Genomic DNA, 18596 nt, shown 5'->3' with positions numbered 1-18596 from the left:
GGGGCAGCTGTTGCACGGGATTGAGGCGGGGGGGCGGTATTGGGGGCAGGGTGCAGTGTTGGGGGTCGGTGTTGGGGTGGGGGAGCGGTGTTGCATGGTGTTGGGGGCGGGGGGGCAGTGTTGGGGTGGGGGCGGTGTTGCATGGTGTTAGGGTAGGGGTGGCTGTTGCATGGGATTGGGGTGGGGGTGCGATGTTGCATGGGGTTGCAGCGGGGGGTGGTATTGGATGCAGGGTGCAGTGTTGGGTGTGGGGGGGCAGTGTTGCACGGTGTTGGGGGTGGGGGCGGTATTGGGGGGCGGGGACAGTGTTGGGGGTGTTGGGGTGGGGGGCAGTGTTGCACAGTGTTGGGCCGGGGGGGGGCGGGGACAGTGTTGGGGGTGGGGGGGTGGTGTTGGGGTGGGGGGGCAGTGTTGGGGTGGGGGGCAGTGTTGCACAGTGTTGGGCCGGGGGGGGCAGGGACAGTGTTGGGGGTGGGGGGGGGGTGTTGCACGGTGTTGGGGTGGAGGGGTTGGTGTTGCACGGGGTTGGGGTGGGGGGGATGTTGGGGGCAGGGGCAGTGTTGGGGTGGAGGGTGGTGTTGCACGGGGTTGGAGCGGGGGGGTGGGTGATGTCGGGGGCGCGGGCGGGGTCTCACACGTTGTGTGCTGCTGCAGTCTCCTGAAGGAGGAGCAGACTTTAAAAACTCCGAGCGTCAGAAGAAAGGCATTTAATCGATTAACCAGATAATCGATTATCCGAATGAAATAGTGCCAGCCCATCACCTTCAGATAATCGAGGTTACCCTTTAATGACATTAGCTAGTGACATTCCAGCAATCAGGCAAAGTCAATATGACAAGGAAATCATATTTGACCAAACTATTGCAGCTCAATGAGGAGATAAGACTTACGCTGAATAATGCGGAACATGAGTATATATATATTCACTTAGATTTCAGGAAACATCTGATAAAATACCACATCAAAGGTTATTGTAGAAAATAAAAGTTCACGGCCTATATATTGGCATGGAAATGATATTGGCTGGTTAACAGTAATGAAAGAATACACAAAACCTAAATTTTCTTCAGGTTGCCGAGTTACAATGAGTAATGAGATCCAGGGATTGGTGCTGGGTCCTAAACTGTTTACAATTTTTATCAATAACATCGATGAAGTGACAGAAGGTGTGGTTGTCAAAATTACTGTGCCAATGACACAAGGAGAGGGAGGAAGGTAAGTTTGAAGTGGATGCAAAGAAGTTACAAAAACAAAGATATGTTAAGTGAATGACAAATAGACTATAATGTGCGAAATATGAAATTATCTATGTTGAAAAGAAGAGTTAAAAATCAACAACTTAGCCTGAATGATAACCTCACTGCTGCATGGTATAAAACCTGCTTAAATGTCATCTCCTTGGAATGAGTGGAGTAGAAATTAGGCTTGTTTGAAAAAGCAGATGCATCTCCCCAGCAGTGATAGCATCCAGGAAGACAAGTTGAAAATGACCCTGTTGTACCAGAGTTGTGAGAGTCATGTAAAATGAGAGATCCATTTTCACTTTTGTGATAACTAAAAGCTAATGAAAATGTTTATTATCATAATCTGGAGGATATCAACTGATATTCCTCTCTGTTTGACAAAGAATCATTAGAAGTGGAATCTGATGTTACAGATATTATATTTGGTTTGAAAGAGTTAATATTGGGCATTGTTATAAGCACCACCTGCTATGATGATATACAGAATTGAGGCTACAACAACATATAGTGTCAAAGGGATGAGATCTAACATCTTCAATGTTCTATAACAATGTAACCTATAAGTAGTTGTTCACATGCAATAATCTATGTCTTGTTAACCAAATAAAACTCTTCTAGTTGGACCAGAGAATACTCTACTACATTAGACCAAGTAGGTACTGTAGTTTCCTACACTTCGAGAGAAATATTGGAATATCATGTACACTTCTGGTCCCCCTCCTATTGGACAGATATTATGAAACTTATGGATTAGAAAAGATTTACAAGGATGTTGCCAGGGTTGGAGGGTTTGAGCTATAGGGAGAGGCTACATAGGCTGGAGCTGTTTTCCCTTGAGTGTGGGAGGCTGAGGCATGATCTTATAGATGTTTATAAAATGATGAAGGGCATGGATATGGTAAATAGACAAGCTGTTTTCCCTAGGGTAGGGAGTTCAAAACTAGAGGATATAGGTTTAGGGTGAGAGGGGAAAAAATTTAAAGGGACTTAAGGGACAATCTTTTCACATAGAGGTAATGTGTGTATGGGCGGCACAGTGGCACAGTGGTTAGCACTGCTGCCTCACAGCACTTCGGCGGGTCGGTGTGGACTTGTTGGGCCGAAGGGCCTGTTTCCGCTCCTGTAAGTAATCTAAAAAACATACAGGTAATGAGCTGTCAGAGGAAGTAGTGGGGGCTGGTACAATTGCAACATTTAAAAGGCATCTTGATGGGTATATGAATGGGAAGTGTTTAGAGGGATATGGGCCAAATGTTGGCAAATAGGACTAGGTTAGTTTAGGATACCTGGTTGGCATGAACAAGTTGGACCGAAAGGTTTGTTTCCATTCCGTACATCTCTATGACTCTGTGGCAGTGGTAGCAACCTTCATCAAGAACAGTAATGCATATAGTGTAGTCGGGTGGCATGTCTGAAAATCATCTGAAAATCTGTGTAGTATTCTTTACAGGCACAAACTATGGACTGCTGTGTGTATGATGCTAAACTGCACGCAGATCATTCACTGGAGCTGAATACGAACCCAGAAAAATCTCCTTAATATGGTCTCAATTAGAGAATTGACCTGATGAAGCCTTTGCCAAAGAGTTATTCTGTCCAAATTCTATTCTCATGTATCTCAGTGGCTCATTTCATTGTGCATGTTTGAAATGTACCTATTCCTACTCATTCAATGCTCCAAATCGTCCTTTTCATTAGACATTGCCTCACTTTCCAAAACGGGACTGTGATAGTAACTGGTTTTCCGTTATATTTTTATAATCAACAGTAGTCCTTTGGGCTAGAATTAATTGCAAATTGTTTAATTGTAAAAATGCCTTTTCATTGTTATTTATTTTTATAATCTGTTGAGATAGCAGCTCCTTTATTTAATGCAATGGTGGCCTAGGATTTCAGTTCCCTCACAGCAAAGGAAGCATGTTCCGAAACAAATTTGCTTGATTGGGGCCAATACTAAGATTCATTTGCATGTAAATGTGTATCAGAATGATATTCTGACAAAAAAAGAGCAACTCCAAGTTTCCCTGCTAGCAAAAATTCCAAGGCTCTTACAGGCCTAAGAGGTACAAACACAACTTTCTTTTTTGCATTTAAAGAGCTATTATTAATCGATCTGTCTGGCCGGAAAATTTTAAGGATCTTTCCAAGGAATTTCAATGCTGGCAGGAGATCCATTGAGAACATAAACACAAATCTAGGTGTCAGCCTGGATTTAATCGTAATACATTAACCTCTCAACGAGGATTAACTCAGTTCACTGCACTCTAGTGACTCACATGCATAACCCAGGTTGAATCTTCTATATTGTACAGTGTCCACTTGCCAACCAATCAGCACTTTCTTCTCATACAAGATCAAAAGATGAATATTTCTTCAAATTGTCCTGATAAACACAAGATGAAAAACTCTGACAAAGCACACCTTCACTGATTGATACTTTACAAACTGTTTTAACACGTAACAGTTGATATTTCAAACTCAACCACAGAATGGCTGTGAATTTGATTGTTAGAAAAACGCAAATTATAATCCCTGGTTTTAAAATTCCAGTTGGATGTCAGACTTGTTCAATGCAGATCGCGTTGGGAATCTTCCTTGGTTGAGCTGCCCAGTAAATTCTTCGAGTAAAAAATGAGGTCTGCAGATGCTGGAGATCACAGCTTGAAGGGCTTATGCTTGAAACGTCGAATTCCCTATTCCTGAGATGCTGCCTGGCCTGCTGTGCTTTGACCAGCAACACATTTTCAGCTGCCCAGTAAATTCTCTGGGTACAGTGCTAAGGTTCTGTCTTTTGGTTGAAACATCAAATTGAGGCTGTATCTGCGCTCTCAAATCGACATAAAATAGTTTTCGGCACATTTTGAAGAGTGGAGGTGTTCCCATGGTGTCCTGGCTAATGCCACGCTCTCAAATACAATTATTAAATTGACTTTTTTGGTCATCACATTGCTGGAGCTTTGCATTGCATAACTGAATAACAGTGTTCTCCACAATGTAACTACTCTGTAAAAGATATATCAGCAACTGCAAGTTCTGTAACATTTTGAGTTGATGGAAGATTCTATAAATGAAAATCCTGTGCTTTTGCTTTTCGGGAAAGGTAGAAGTCGAAGTTCCCACACGTGTCCAATTGGTTTCGGTGGTGTGCTTCAGTGGGTAGAAGACTTGCCTCTAAAATCACTGTGAGTATTCTTCAGAGAATTTACTGGGCAGCTCAACCAAGGAAGATTCCCAACACGATCTGCGTTGTACAAGTCTAACATCCAACTGGAATTTTAAAACCAGGGATTATAATTTGCGTTTTTCTAACAATCAAATTCACAGCCATTCTGTGGTTGTATTTGAAATATCAACTGTTACGTCTTAAAAGAGTTTGTAAAGTATCAATCAATAGATTAGATTCGATTTCCTACAGTGAGGAAACAGACCCTTTGGCCCAACAAGTCCACACCGACCTTCCAAAGAGTAACCCACCCATTCCCTCTGACTCATGCACCTAATACTATGGACAATTTAGCACGGACAATTCACCTGGACTGCACATCTTTGGACTATGGGAGGAAACCAGAGCACCCGGGGGACACCCACGTAGGCAATGTACAAACTCCACACAGACAGTCACCCGAGGCTGGAATCGAACCCAGGTCCCTGGCGCTGTGAGGCATCAATGCTAACCACTGAGCCACTGTGCCACCCCTAAAGGTGTGCTTTGTCAAAGTTTTTCATCTTGTGTTTGTCAGGACAATTTGAAGAAATATTAATCTTTTGATCTTATATGAGAAGAAAATGCCGATTGGTTGGCAAGTGGATTCTGATTGGTAGTGGTGTTGGAATGGAGAATGTGCTATTTGATGATGATTGGCAGTTAACTGCCAAACTTTGTTTACATTTAAACGTGCCATGTTAACTCTGATTAGTCAAAAGCATTATACTGAAGAGAAATGAACTGGAGAGAGGCTGTTCCCTGTTTTGTTGTGTTGAGGCAGGCACAATATGGATGCATGTTCTTTCTGTCTACAACGTACAGGACTCAGTGCACTCATTTGTGCAATTTCCAATACATACAAGAACACTATACTGTGAATGGAATTGACATTCCTAAATTTGTTACTCCTGCAATTTTTTTGCACACTTAGGATAATTTAGCAAATGCTGTCCAATTGCAGAATCTTTCTGTTAAACCAGAAAGACATTTTGAATATCAAATAAACAAGTACCTGCTACGAATTTCAGAGTCAACAGATGCATAAGTTGTATGTTCCAAAGACTGACAGATTGTTTCAAAAAGTATATCCCTTTGATTGCTCATAACAACTGAGGTAGTGACTGCATGTCCGACATCAGTACTCAATGTCCAACAATAAATGTGTTTCCAAAACTAATTTCCCAAAAAAAAATTCTTGGCATTTGGTTCGATGAGCAAAAGATGAAAAGCTTTCAAAAAATGTGTCTTTATCCAGCAATATCCGAACTCTTCAACTTACCAGCCACCAATTTGATAAGTGATGTTTTGATTGTGCTTGTGTCACCTATACTATAAAGGAGGCCATGCCACCTTTACTCGGAGAGGGGAGGGAGAAGGTTGAACCATTCCTGTCAACATTTTGTTGTGATAATCAACAACACTATAGTCACAACAAACAAGGCAGGTCTGTGCAAAACAAGCCAAAGTCAATGCATTATTGCGTTGATGTATAAAACAAACTAATCTGTTCCTACCTCGGGTAACACAACCCTTGTTCATTCCGACAGACAGGATCACTCTCACCATTTTTTTAAAAAGCTGCAAAAGGCCTCTATGCGCTCACTGTGAACAAAAAGCACACAGCCACAAATGAAACTCATCCAAGTTTCACTTTAGCTAATTGATATGGAAAAGTCAGAGGTCAGATTGAAACCAACATGACTCGGCTCTTAGAATCCCTGAGAGAGCTTTTGTCTTCGTGGTTCGACATCAGCATGACGCTGTAACTGTGTATCACACCAGGGTTCAGTCACAAACATCAGCTTCTGTTACTCAGCTCCCAGTGAAACCTGACAAGAGAGCTGGCAGTTGATGAACAGCAGAACATATTGTTGCTGTGTTTTTTAGGCTAGAAAAAAAACCATGAGATGATATGGCAAGGGAAGGTGGGAGCTGGCTTTGATCCAGAGATCAGATTACAATGCGTTTCTATCTCACTGCTTCAGTTTCAATGAAATTAATATTGTCTTCTTATCTTACAATGTTCACTGTGCAGGCAGCACACAGGATATTTACTGTAAAATGAAACCAAACAAAACATGCAAACAGTTTGAATGACCTCAAGGGAACAAATGTCCAAAATCTAGGTTTGAACATCTTAAAATTGTTCCCTAGTTTCTTTCTGTCTGATAGTATCCGTTGTAACATTTGAAGAAACACTGGCCTCAGTTCGGAAGAAGGGTCTCTCGATTCGAAATATTAACTATTTTCTCTCCACAGATGTGGCCCTGCTGTGTTCTCCACCAATTTCAGTTTCTCGTTGTTACTAGGCGAATGAAAATCATTCAAGATCCTTACAGACACCTTGAGATCTTAAGGAGCTGACCTAAATTTACAGTGTGCACACAATGGCTCCGCAAGTGACTACTTTAGATCTTTAGGTGGTCACATGAATGGAGCAGGTGAGATAAGAAGGCACTCGGTTCAGGCTGATAGATTGGCGTAGGATTGAGGGAATACTGCTGTAAAAGACATTTTTCAGGTAAAACATTAAACAGCTTAATTGGATGTAAACTGTCCCAATTCATTTCTCAAAGAAGTAGTACTTGGACCAATGGTCCTCCCACAAACATTAATCAACTGAATGTTTTGCTATTACGAGGATTTTTGCATGTCAATATAGTCAGAGGTGACATTTCAAAAGTAAAATATTCATTGTGAATATATTATGAGGTAATTATATTCATTTTAATGCATCCTATTGCAATGACAGGGTGCTATGTCAATGTATGTTTGCTCTTTTACAAAGCTCAGTAGAAGCTCAAAGATCGCAAGCTTATTTCCTGATGCAGCTTTTCATCACCTTCCAAAATCAAGATCGAGTTCAACAACTCCACATCATTACCATAGCTCCCAAGTTCTGGACAGTAAATGCTGGAAATGACTCTCAGGTTGCATTTACAGTTCTGACAGACATGCCTTTTGGTAGTTTACACATCCCATTAGAATCACAGAGTCATAGAGATGTACAGCACAAAAACTCACCCTTCGGTCCAACTCGTCCATGCTGACTAGATATCCTAAACTAATCTAGTCCCATTTTCCAGCACTTGGCCCATATCCCTCTAAACCCTTTCTATTCATATCCCATCCAGCTGCCAATTTAAATATTGTAATTGTCCCAGCCTCCACCACTTCCTCTGGCAGCTCATTCTATACACGTACCACCCTCTGGGTGAAAAAGTTGCTCTTTAGGTCCCTTCTAAATTTTTCCCTTTCACCCCAAACCTATGCTTTGTAGTTCTGGACTTGCCCATCCCAGGAGAAAGACCTTGTCAATTTATCCTACCCATGCCCCTCATGATTTTATAAACCTCTATGAGGTCACCCCTCAGCCTCTGACACTCCAGGGAAAACATCCCAGCCTATTCAGCCTTTCCAGATAGCTCAAACCCTCCAAGCCTGGCAATGTCCTTGTAAATCTTTTCGGACCCCTTTCAGGTTTCACAGTATCCCCCTGATACCATCTTCTTTTTCCTTGCACTTACAATGTTTTTGACATTCAAACTCTCATGTCTTCCACCCTCTTGTAGACATTCCCTTTTGTTCATTCACAGAATTGTTAAGAGCGAAGGAGAGGGCTATTCAGTTCATCAGCCTTTCACTGTCTTTCTAAACAGTGAAACGAGCACCACTCTCTTGCCTTTCTCTCACAACTCTGCACAATGTTTTCTGCTTCCCAGGCAGTGCATCCCCAATCTTACTTACCCCTCTGTGTGAAAATGTTATTTATCCAATTCCGATGAAGGGTCACTGGATCCAAAATGTTAATTCTGCTTTCTCTCAACAGATGCTGCCAGAACTGCTGAGTTTTTCCAGTGATTTGTGTTTTTATTTCTATTTTGAATAGGAACATTCTCTCAATCTTTGTCTATGCTTCTCATATTCAAAATATTTTCAAATATTCTATCAGATCTCTTCTTAGCTTTTTTCTCTCTCCAATGAGAACAGTTCCTATGTCTTCAATCCATCTTCATAACTGAGGTTTGTCATCCCTGAGGTTTGTCATCCCTGGTGCTATTTGGATATACTTCTGTTCTCTGTCTGACACATTCACATCAGACTATAATATGATGCATGGAACTGCGCAAAATACTTCAGCTAAGGTCTAACTAATGTCATGCCCAAGTTCAACATCTCTTTGCTCTTGCAGTCTGTGTCCTATTAATAAAGCCCAGAATATTGCAGACATTGCTAAATCAACTTGTTCAGGCACTCAGTTAAAAGCAAAATGCTATAGACGATGGAAATCAGAAATGAAAACAGAAATTACTGCAGAACCTCAACAGGTTTGGCAGCATCTGTGGAGAGGGATGAGAGTTAACCTTTCAAGCCCAATATGACTCATCTGCATAATGTAACACACCTCTAGAGAGGGACCGCTCTTTCTATCCCAGTGGTATGGACACCATCACACATGTTTCAAGTCCATAATGTTTTATTAGATACAGCAAACGTTTTGTTATCCAGCACCAATGGGACCAGGGTGCACCGGTTGATCAATTATTCCAGTTGAGCAAGAGGTCAATATAATCAAGTAAAAATGCACACTAAGTAATAGAAGGATAATGCAGGGGGTATACACATCACTGTTATCATCTCCTAAACCATTCACAAGCTCATCACTTCAGGGGATCGCCCATCCACAGTCTCCAACCTTATAGTCCAAAACCCCTCACTGCCCAATTCTACCTTCTCCCCAAGATTCACAAACCTGACTTCCCGGGTTGACCCATTCTCTCAGCCTGCTCCTGTCCCACTGAACTCATCTCTGCATACCTTGACACCATCCTGTCCCCCTTAGTTCAGGAACTCCCCATGAATATTTAGGAGACCACTCATGTCCTTCACCCCCTCCAATACTTCTGTTTCCCTGGCCCCCGATGTCTCATCTTCACCATGGATATCCAGTCCGTGTACACATCGAGCCGCCAGAACTAAGGCCTCCAAGACCTCCTTTTATTCCTGTCACGCTGTCCCAACCAATTCCCTTCTACCGACACCCTCATCTGCCTGCATGAACTGGTCCTCACCCTCAACAACTTCTCCTTCCAATCCTCCCACTTCCTCCAAACCAAAGAGACCATTCACTCCGCGACTCCCTTGTCAGATCCACGCTCCAGAGGTAGTGCAAAGCCTGCACCACACCCCCCCCCTCACCTCCGTTCAAGGCCCCAAAGGATCTTTCCACATCCATCAGAAATTTACCTGTACTTCCACGCATACTATCTACTGTATCTGTTGCACCCGATGTGGTCTCCTCTGCATCGGGGAGACAGGATGCCAACTTGTGGAATGTTTCAGAGAATATCTCTGGGACACTGCACCAACTAAACCCGCTGCCCCATGGCCGAACATTTTAATTCCACCTCCCACTCTGTCAAAGACATGCAGGTCCTGGGCCTCCTCCATCTCCACTTCCTAATCATCCAACACCTGGAGGAAGAACGCCTCATTTTTTCCACCAATACCATAAGACCATAACACCATAAGACCATAAGACATAGGAGTGGAAGTAAGGCCATTCAGCCCATCGAGTCCACTCCGCCATTCAATCATGGCTGATGTGCATTTCAACTCCACTTACCCGCATTCTCCCCGTAGCCCTGAATTCCTCGAGACAACAAGAATCTATCAATCTCGGCCTTGAAGACATTTAGCGTCCCGGCCTCCACTGCACTCCGTGGCAATGAATTCCACAGGCCCACCACTCTCTGGCTGAAGAAATGTCTCCGCATTTCTGTTCTGAATTGACCCCATCTAATTCTAAGGCTGTGTCCACGGGTCCTAGTCTCCTCGCCTAATGGAAACAATTTCCTAGCGTCCACCCTTTCCAAGCCATGTATTATCTTGTACGTCTCTATTAAGTCTCCCCTTAATCTTCTAAACTCCAATGAATACAATTAATACACGGGATCAATATGGATTTCACCAGTTTCCTCATTTACCCTCTCCTCATCTTATCCCAGTCCCAAGCCTCCAACTCAGCACCACCCCCTTGACCTGTCCTACCCATCCCTCTTCCTTTCCACCTATCTGCTACACACTATCCTCTGAACTATCACCATTACCTTCCCCCCACCTTCATCTGTCTATCACATTCTCAGCAATCTTCCCCCCAGCCCCATCCCCCTCCCATTTATCTCTCAGTCCCCTTGGCCCACAAGCCTCATTCCTGATGAATGGCTTATGCCCGAAATGTTGACTCTCCTGCTCCTTGGATGCTGTCTGACCTGCTATGCTTTTCCAACACCACACTCACGACATCACTGTTATACTTCTTTTACAGTATTAATATGAAATATTAATGCAACTTTGCCTTAAATAAAATTCACCACCAATGTCTTTGGTTAATAGGAAGCTAAGAGACCCTCCAACCAAACTTTGTGAAAACTATATGACCACTTTCTTCAGCAATTACGTTTTAGGTCAGAAGGCATGTTGGTCAATATTGAGGAGTCCAGTCCTGAGAGCCTGGATGCAGCGTATTAGCATTTATGTAACCTCTTACCCAAACATAGCATGTCCCGAAGCGAATGAACTGGTTCTGAGGTTAAGTCACTGCCATAATGGAGGAACAGTATGTCAATGTGACAAGATGTTGTTATGATTTTTGGTTCAGTGATAAATATCGAACAGGCCAAAAGAGCTCCCCACTCTTCTCCAAAATGCAATGGGATTGAGTTTGCACTGGACAGAGAATGTCACAGCAGTAAGACCTTTACTGGTTGGTCAGGGGATAATTCACAGTTGGGATTACATGAATCAGGGATAATGATATACCAATCCAGGTTATACCAGTCAGGAGTAATGACACAATAATTCGGGTTACACTGGTCAATGGGAATTTTACACCAGTTGAGGAGACAGTGGTTGAAAATAATGTTACACCACTGGCTGTATAAGCCTTCAGGAAGCTGCATTCCAAAAGCTAGTGCTTCCAAATGAACCTGTTGGACGATAACCTGGTGTTGTGTGATTTTTAAGCAAAAAAAGTGTGAGAACTAATTTATATGCAACACATTCTCAAGAACAGCAATGACCAGATAAGCTGATTATTTAGTGATGCTGATAGATAAACATTGACCAAGACATTGGGTTTAACTGCCTTCCATGTGATCTACATCCCCTCTGAAGTGATGGGTCTTGGTTTATTGCCTCAGCTGAAAGACGGCACCCTCAATAATCCAGCACTCCCCTCAGCACTGCACAGATCATCAGCTGGATCCTCGTGTTCAAAATCTTGTTTGCAATTTGAACCCACATTAGGATTCAGTGGCAAAAGTGCTACTAGGTGATTCACACCTATTCCATTGGCAAGTCCCATATAAACCAGGAAGACCTTGGATCCAAAATTGAAGGAGAAATCTTGCATTAATTTTGCACTAATTGCGTGAATGACCTGAACCCAAATGACAATCTGTGTCCTCCCAGCGCATAATGTGGTGAAGTGAAATGCAGAAGTTGATGAATTGGAAGAGATTTGGCAGAGGAATTGAAGTTTTGTCTGATTTGCCCCACTCTCACCTGCACTCAGCTCCACATATGCTTCCAGCTTAAGATTCCTTTGAGATTTCCATTGAAAATCAAAACTTTTAAAGAAAAGTGCTAACTAATGCTGTCAAGGTGTTCTTTGCTGTTATCACAAATAGAAGACTGATCCTACCTCACCGAGCAAATGATTAAAATAAAAGTGCTGTAAACTGAGTCTCTGGTCAAACCACCTTTGGAGTATTGTACTCAGTTTTGGGCCCCATATCTCATGAAAGATGTACTGGCCCTGGAGCATATTCAGAGGACATTCATGAGAATGGTCCCAGGAATGAAAAGCTTAACACATGAGGAACATTTGAGGATTCTGGGTCTGTACTCGATGGAGTTTAGAAGGATGGGGTGGCGGTGGTTGGGGGTTGGGGGGGTGGTGTTCTAATTGAAACATACAGAATAGATACTTGGAAGATGGTTCCAATGGTAGGAAAAACCACAAGCCGAGGTCAGAGACTTAGAGTAAAGTAGAGTTAGAACGGAGATAAGGAGAAACATTTTCAGCCAGACACCACTGAACCTATGGAATTCATTGCCACAGAAGGCTGTGGAGGTCAGGTCATTGAGCATATTCAAGAGATAGATAGGTTCTTGAGTATCAAGCGGGTCAAGGGTTATGGGGAGAAAGTGGGAGAATGGGGTTGAGAAACTTATCAGCTATGATTGAACGGTTGGGCAAAGCCGATGGGCTGAGTGGCCTAATTTCTGCTCCTGTGCCTTGTGGTCCTATGGTCTTATATGAGGTGACGAGTCTGAAGTTTCCAGACCTCAACAAGCCATGTTTTAGGGGAAATCTCTTTCTTCAAGTGCTAACTGCAAGCTCCTCACACTGATAAATTCAAAAAGATGGAAGCTTTTGTAGAGTGTAAAAACCACTCCAAACCCCTCCACTTCAATCTGTTTTCTGACAGATGCAATAGGTTGGAGTTTCACCCTTCATATCCACTTCAAATATCTCTCTGCATTCTGACATAATGTTAGATTTAAAGTCAGGACTTAAATTTTTTTCTGGAACTGGCCGAATGCATGCATTGGTCTCAGTGCATTTTAGATCAGAAGGGCATAAGATATAAGAATAGAATTAGGCCCACTGAGCCTGTGCCACCATTTGATCATGGTTGATATTTTCTCAATGCCATTCTCCTACCTTCTCCTTATAATTCTTGACCCTTTCACTAATCCAGAACCGACCTATACATTTAATGACTTGGTCTCCACAGCCTTCTGCAGCAATGGATCTCACAACTTAATCACCCTCTGGCTGAAGAAATTCATCCAAATCTCAGTTCTCAAGGGTCATCCTTTCACTCTGAGGCTGTGCCCTCAGGTCCTAGCTTTACCTATTTATGGAAACATCTTCTCCACGTCCACTCTATCCAGGCTTCTCACTATTCTCTAAGTTTCAATCAGATCCTCCTTCATCTTTCTAAGTTGAGCACAGACCCTGGAGTCCTCAGCTGCTCCTCACATGACACCCCTTTTTCCCCAGGATCATTCCAGTAAACCTCCTCTGAAAGCCCTTCAATTCCAGCACATGCTTCTTCAGATACTAGGCCCAAAATTGTTCACAATATTCCAAATGTGGTCTGACCAAAGCCTCTTACAGCCTTAGCAGAACATCTCTGCTCAAATCATCTTGATATGAATACTTACATTGCATTTGCCTTCCTAACAGCCAACTGAACCTGCATGGTAACTTTAAGACAATCCTGAACCAGGATTCCTAAATCCCTCAGTGCTTCAGATTTCTGAAGCCTTTCCACATTTAGAAAATAGGTGCAAGTGAGGACTGCAGATGCTGGAGATCAAAGACAAGATTAGAGTGGGGCTAGAAATGCACAGCAGGTCAGGCAGCATCCGAGGAGCAGGAAAATCAACGTTTCAGGCAGGACCCCTTCGTCAGGAATGACTTGATGAAGGGCTCCTGCCAACATTTAGAAAATAGCCTACTTCTCTATTCTTGCCATCAAATTGCATAACATCACACTGTCCCGCATTGTATTCCATCAGCCACTTCTTTGTCCACTCTCTGACATATCCATGTCCTTCTGTAACCTTCCTGCTTCCAAAATATGACCTGCCCCTCCAACTATCTCTGTGCATTTTGTTTTCAAGTTCATCATTGCCAACTACTTTGTTGAGGAAATCTCTCAGACCCAAAAGCCAGAGCATCTCTATACCTGGGTGAAGGTAGACACACCAGCAATTAAATGGAGCACATTTACTGCAATATTCTGTTGTTCTGGAATATATTATTACATCAAAACATGATCAGAAATGGTGGGGAGGTCCCTCTAGTCAGGAACAGTGAACTGGACAGCCCTTAAAAATGTGTTTTGTGATGAGACATTAAGCTGCACTCACTGAGCTGTATTTTACACTGGAGAGAGAGTTCTCTGAGGTTACGTCAGTGTCTAGCCTTAGATACATTGTGGAAGCAGGCTATTTGATCTATCAAGTCTACACGAACCCTCTGAAGAGCATCCTAGCCAGACCCACTCTACTATCCTATCCCACTAACCCTGCATTTCCCATGGCTAACCCACTTAGCCTGCATATCCCTGGATACTACGGGCAAATTAGCATGGCCAATACAACTAACCTGCGCAGATTTGGACTCCCTCAGTTTGGCCACCTCACCTGCAATCAGAAGGGTTGTGAACACTCTGAACTTTCAGGGATAGTTCAATATGGACTTGGAGGTAAATCTGGGGTCTTGATGGGACTAGGCTGACAAGACTTGGGAAGGGTGGGTAAGGCATCAGGTAAAGGGAAGGTGGTGATGAATGGGGGAGGGGGAGGGCAAAGCCAGGTCCTCTTCCTTGAGCAGCTACCACCCTGGCCCGTTAAATGAAGAGAGCTGAGGAATTGGTTCAACATTGCCCCAGAGCAGAAAATATCAGAGTCAGGGCAGGAGGGGACCTGTACATAGCTTTTAATTGTCCATTACAAGGCCCCAATTGGCCATGGATGGGCAGGTAAATTGACTCCTTCCCCAGTGGCAAAGCAGTAGAAGAAGCCGGGGAAGACATTTGGGTATGGGGCAAAGTGGTGCCTCATGTTACAATCCCTACCTCTGCCTGCTTTCCCATCCTATCATCCCTTCACCCCACACTGAAACACTTAATTCAACCTTCTTACTCACACATCACACAGAACTGTACACAAGCAGGATTAAAGTAAATGCAAACTTTTTTCCTTAAAGTGTAAACAACAAAGGCATTTTCCCATCACAAATAGTCAGTGTAAGCTAAACCTAGTCAGTACTGCAGGTATCATATAGAAGCTTGCTGCTTCAAAACATGACTCTTGGTTATTTTACAAAGCACCTACCTTGTGAGGAAGTCACTGAAAGATAGCCGCAATGGGTATCCATGGCGGATCATCTTCACCATCTCCAGGACACCAATGTACTGCAGCTGGGCTGATACATAGAAGTTATCAAACATGTCGGCCTGTCTGGATGTGTTGGGTTTGATGCAATGGACAAAGTGAGGAGTTGAATTCTGGAGTTTTCCCATTATATCATGAATCGAACTCTACAGGGAAGAGGAAACCAAGAGAAAGATTTAATACTACTTCTCCATTTGGATTTCTACAAAAGATTATTTCTGGCCAAATTATTATTGAGGCCGTAGATTCGTTTGCTAAGCTGGTGTATACGTTTTATCGCCTTGCTGTGTGACATCGTCAGTGTGTCTTTGAGAAAGTGTTTATCCTGCCTGATATTTATGCGTCTCTGATATTTGGTACTCCAACTGGAATTCAAACAATAAACACATTAAAATGGGCCCCACGTACAGACCACTCAGATACAGAAATGGTAGTAGCAACAAACCGAGACACATAAATACCAGGTGGGATAGACCACCAACAATTTATAGAAGTGTTAGGAACCAGACCAGACCCCTCAAAACATTTCAAGGAGGGAGCTCAGATCCTAACTTTGCTAGTTTTTTTAAGCAGGTGTAATGCAGATATTCCAGGAGGGATGCAGCTGGGCAAACCACTTAGTTTTAAACAAAACAGAATTTATTTACAAGATTACTAAATAAAACACAAACAAAGAGAACAGAATAAAAAGTAACTTCTCCTATCCAAAAACCCAACAGATCATCCCAACTTAATGATGCTGTTCCAGTTACTTGCTACAATCCCCATAAATATCCCTTAGCATGAAAGATAAAATCAGGGAGAAAGAGTACCACCCTGGACCTGCTTTTTTGGGTCCAGCAGCTTTTCCCACACTACTGCTAAAACTCAAACCAAGCCAGAGAAAAAACTGAGCTGGGAGAACTGACCATATTGTACAAGTGTTTTTTTAAAAAACTTGAAAGCCTTCTGTCTGAAGCAGTGTCTGTTATCTATAATCAAATTGGCCCTAAAACCCTTTAACCCCAGACATTTTGGAGTGGGTGTCATTTATGACCTCTCTGTAACAAAAGCCAAGGACAGCATTACCTTGTTAAAGGAGCAGCTTTGACACAGAAGACACACTGACAATGTCACCTAGCGAAGCAGTGAATTATCTGCAGAAATCCATACCAGCACGGTGAATGAATCTACAATCTTATCCAGAAGCCAAGCTACAATCTTTTCAAAAACTCTAAATCTTGTTATTCATCGTGATGTAAAACTATCAGAAAATCCATTTTAATTACATAACTTCAGGAAGAAAGCTGCTTTAAAACCATGCTATGTTCTCAAATGTGAAATGATGTTGCTTAATACACACAATGAACATAAAATTATTGTATTAATTCAAGATTACTGGCTGCTCTAAGATACATACCCTGAGCTGAGAAGCCAGTGTTGTGGGCCCACCCCGTTCTAGACGTTGGAGAAATGTGGCTGCTGTCTTCTTTTTCAGGAACTTAGAGAAAAGAAAGACAATACAATTTAAAAATAGATGAGTTGGTTCATCAGATAGGTGATTCAGCTCCAAATATATTTTTCACAAGCAAAATTCTGTGGATGCTGAAGATTCAAAATGAAATTTAAAAGCACAGTCAAAGCCAGAAATACTCAGCAGATTGTTCAGCAACTACATAGAGAGAAGCAGAGTTACAGGCTGGGATCTTATGAGACCATCAGAAAAGTGGTTAAAGTTGGAGCTAGGAAGGAAATTAGAATGGCCCGTTCTATCTCTTTCCTAATGACAGCTACCTAATTGGAGCAGCAGGGTATCAATGAACAGAGATTGGGGGAATTAGGAAGACTCCACTAGAATGTCCATGGAATTGAATTGCTGTCTACTGATTGCAGAGCCTGGGAAGCCACAGATTGGAAGAACAGAGTAGAAGGCACCATTTCCTAATGGATTAGAGAATCCCTACAGAATCCCCACAGTGTGGAAACAGGCCCTTCGGCCCAATAAGTTCACACTGACCCTCTGAAGGGTATCCCACCCAAACTATTCCCCTACTTTATTTCTCTACATTTACCCCTGACTAATGTACCTAACCTACACATCCCTGAACATTGTGGGCAATTTAGCATGGCCAAATCACCCATCCCACACATCTTGGGACTGTGGCAGGAAACGGGATAGAGCCATGGACAGGAATGGCTCAATCTGCAGCTTGAATAACTCTACTGGAGAGGTTTCCATTTGCTCCTTGGTGCCTGTTAGCTTTGGCCATTATCCTTATAAGTTTGACAAATGCTTGCAAGAGACCTTCATGCTGAGGTGCCTTTGAGCTCTCCTTGATGCCTGAACAGTACTCAGGTCTCCTGGCCTTCCACACTTACAGCCTCAGCAACCTACCACCTGCTACCCTTCAGTGGACAGGGACTCACAAAGACAGCCAGTTAAAAGATTTCCTCTCATACTGTCACACAGGTAGACAGGTCTCGCCCTCACCATTGTACCCACATTTGTCATCTGCAGAAGAATATTTTCAAAGATGCTAAAGTTCTGCCCAAAGTTTCAGATCTATGGCTTTGTGTCAGAAGTGGATCTCAGGCTGTTGAACATGTAATGAGTCCAAAGTGTTGTAAAACACCTAACTGAGAGTTTGAGTGTTATTCCTCTGCTTTGCATTACATTTATTTTATGAGCCAATGTTCAGTGAAAAAAAACCACAGCTCTCAGATCTTACCACTTTCAGATACAAACTGCCGTGGTTTTCGGAGTTAGGATCACACAAGTACAATGCTGTCAGAGAATTCATGGGTGTAAGGTTCTCAAATGTTTTTAATGTAATCATTTTACCTCCCTGTTATATTTTGTATTCTAGTTTTAAAGTCAGCAGCATGGGGAAACCCTGTCATGTCCTGTAAGAATTCTGTAAATTTCAATGAGATAATCGCAAAATAAGTCTGAAAGTTAGCTCGCTGGGCTTGAAGGTTTGTTTTCAGACATTTCGTCACTATACTAGATGACATCATCAGTGAGAATCTCTGGTGAAGCACTGATGATATTACCTAATATGGTGACGAAACATCTGAAAACAAACCTTCAATCTCAGCGAGCTAACTTACAGACTTAGCATCAACCTGAGCTAAAAGTCTTCTCAAAAATCGATAATCTCAAAATGTTCTGCAAAACCCCAGGAATGCAG

The 18596-nt window shown here is 42.6% G+C and overlaps 1 protein-coding gene across 1 annotated transcript in view; it reads right to left on the bottom strand.

Moving 5' to 3' along the window:
- myo16 (myosin XVI) overlaps nt 1-18596 on the bottom strand; it is a 351480-nt gene that overhangs the window by 58387 nt on the left and 274497 nt on the right. Inside the window, exons 25-26 of the mRNA XM_060826459.1 lie at nt 16826-16906; nt 15367-15572 (exon numbers count right to left, since the gene is read on the bottom strand). Coding sequence (XP_060682442.1) covers nt 15367-15572; nt 16826-16906 — 287 coding nt within the window. The remainder of the gene's footprint in view (nt 1-15366; nt 15573-16825; nt 16907-18596) is intronic.

Source organism: Hemiscyllium ocellatum, chromosome 6, assembly GCF_020745735.1.
Source record: "Hemiscyllium ocellatum isolate sHemOce1 chromosome 6, sHemOce1.pat.X.cur, whole genome shotgun sequence".
Lineage (NCBI taxonomy): Eukaryota > Metazoa > Chordata > Chondrichthyes > Orectolobiformes > Hemiscylliidae > Hemiscyllium > Hemiscyllium ocellatum.
The sequence above is the reverse complement of the archived record's forward strand: the minus strand, read 5'-3'. Positions and strand labels throughout refer to the sequence as shown.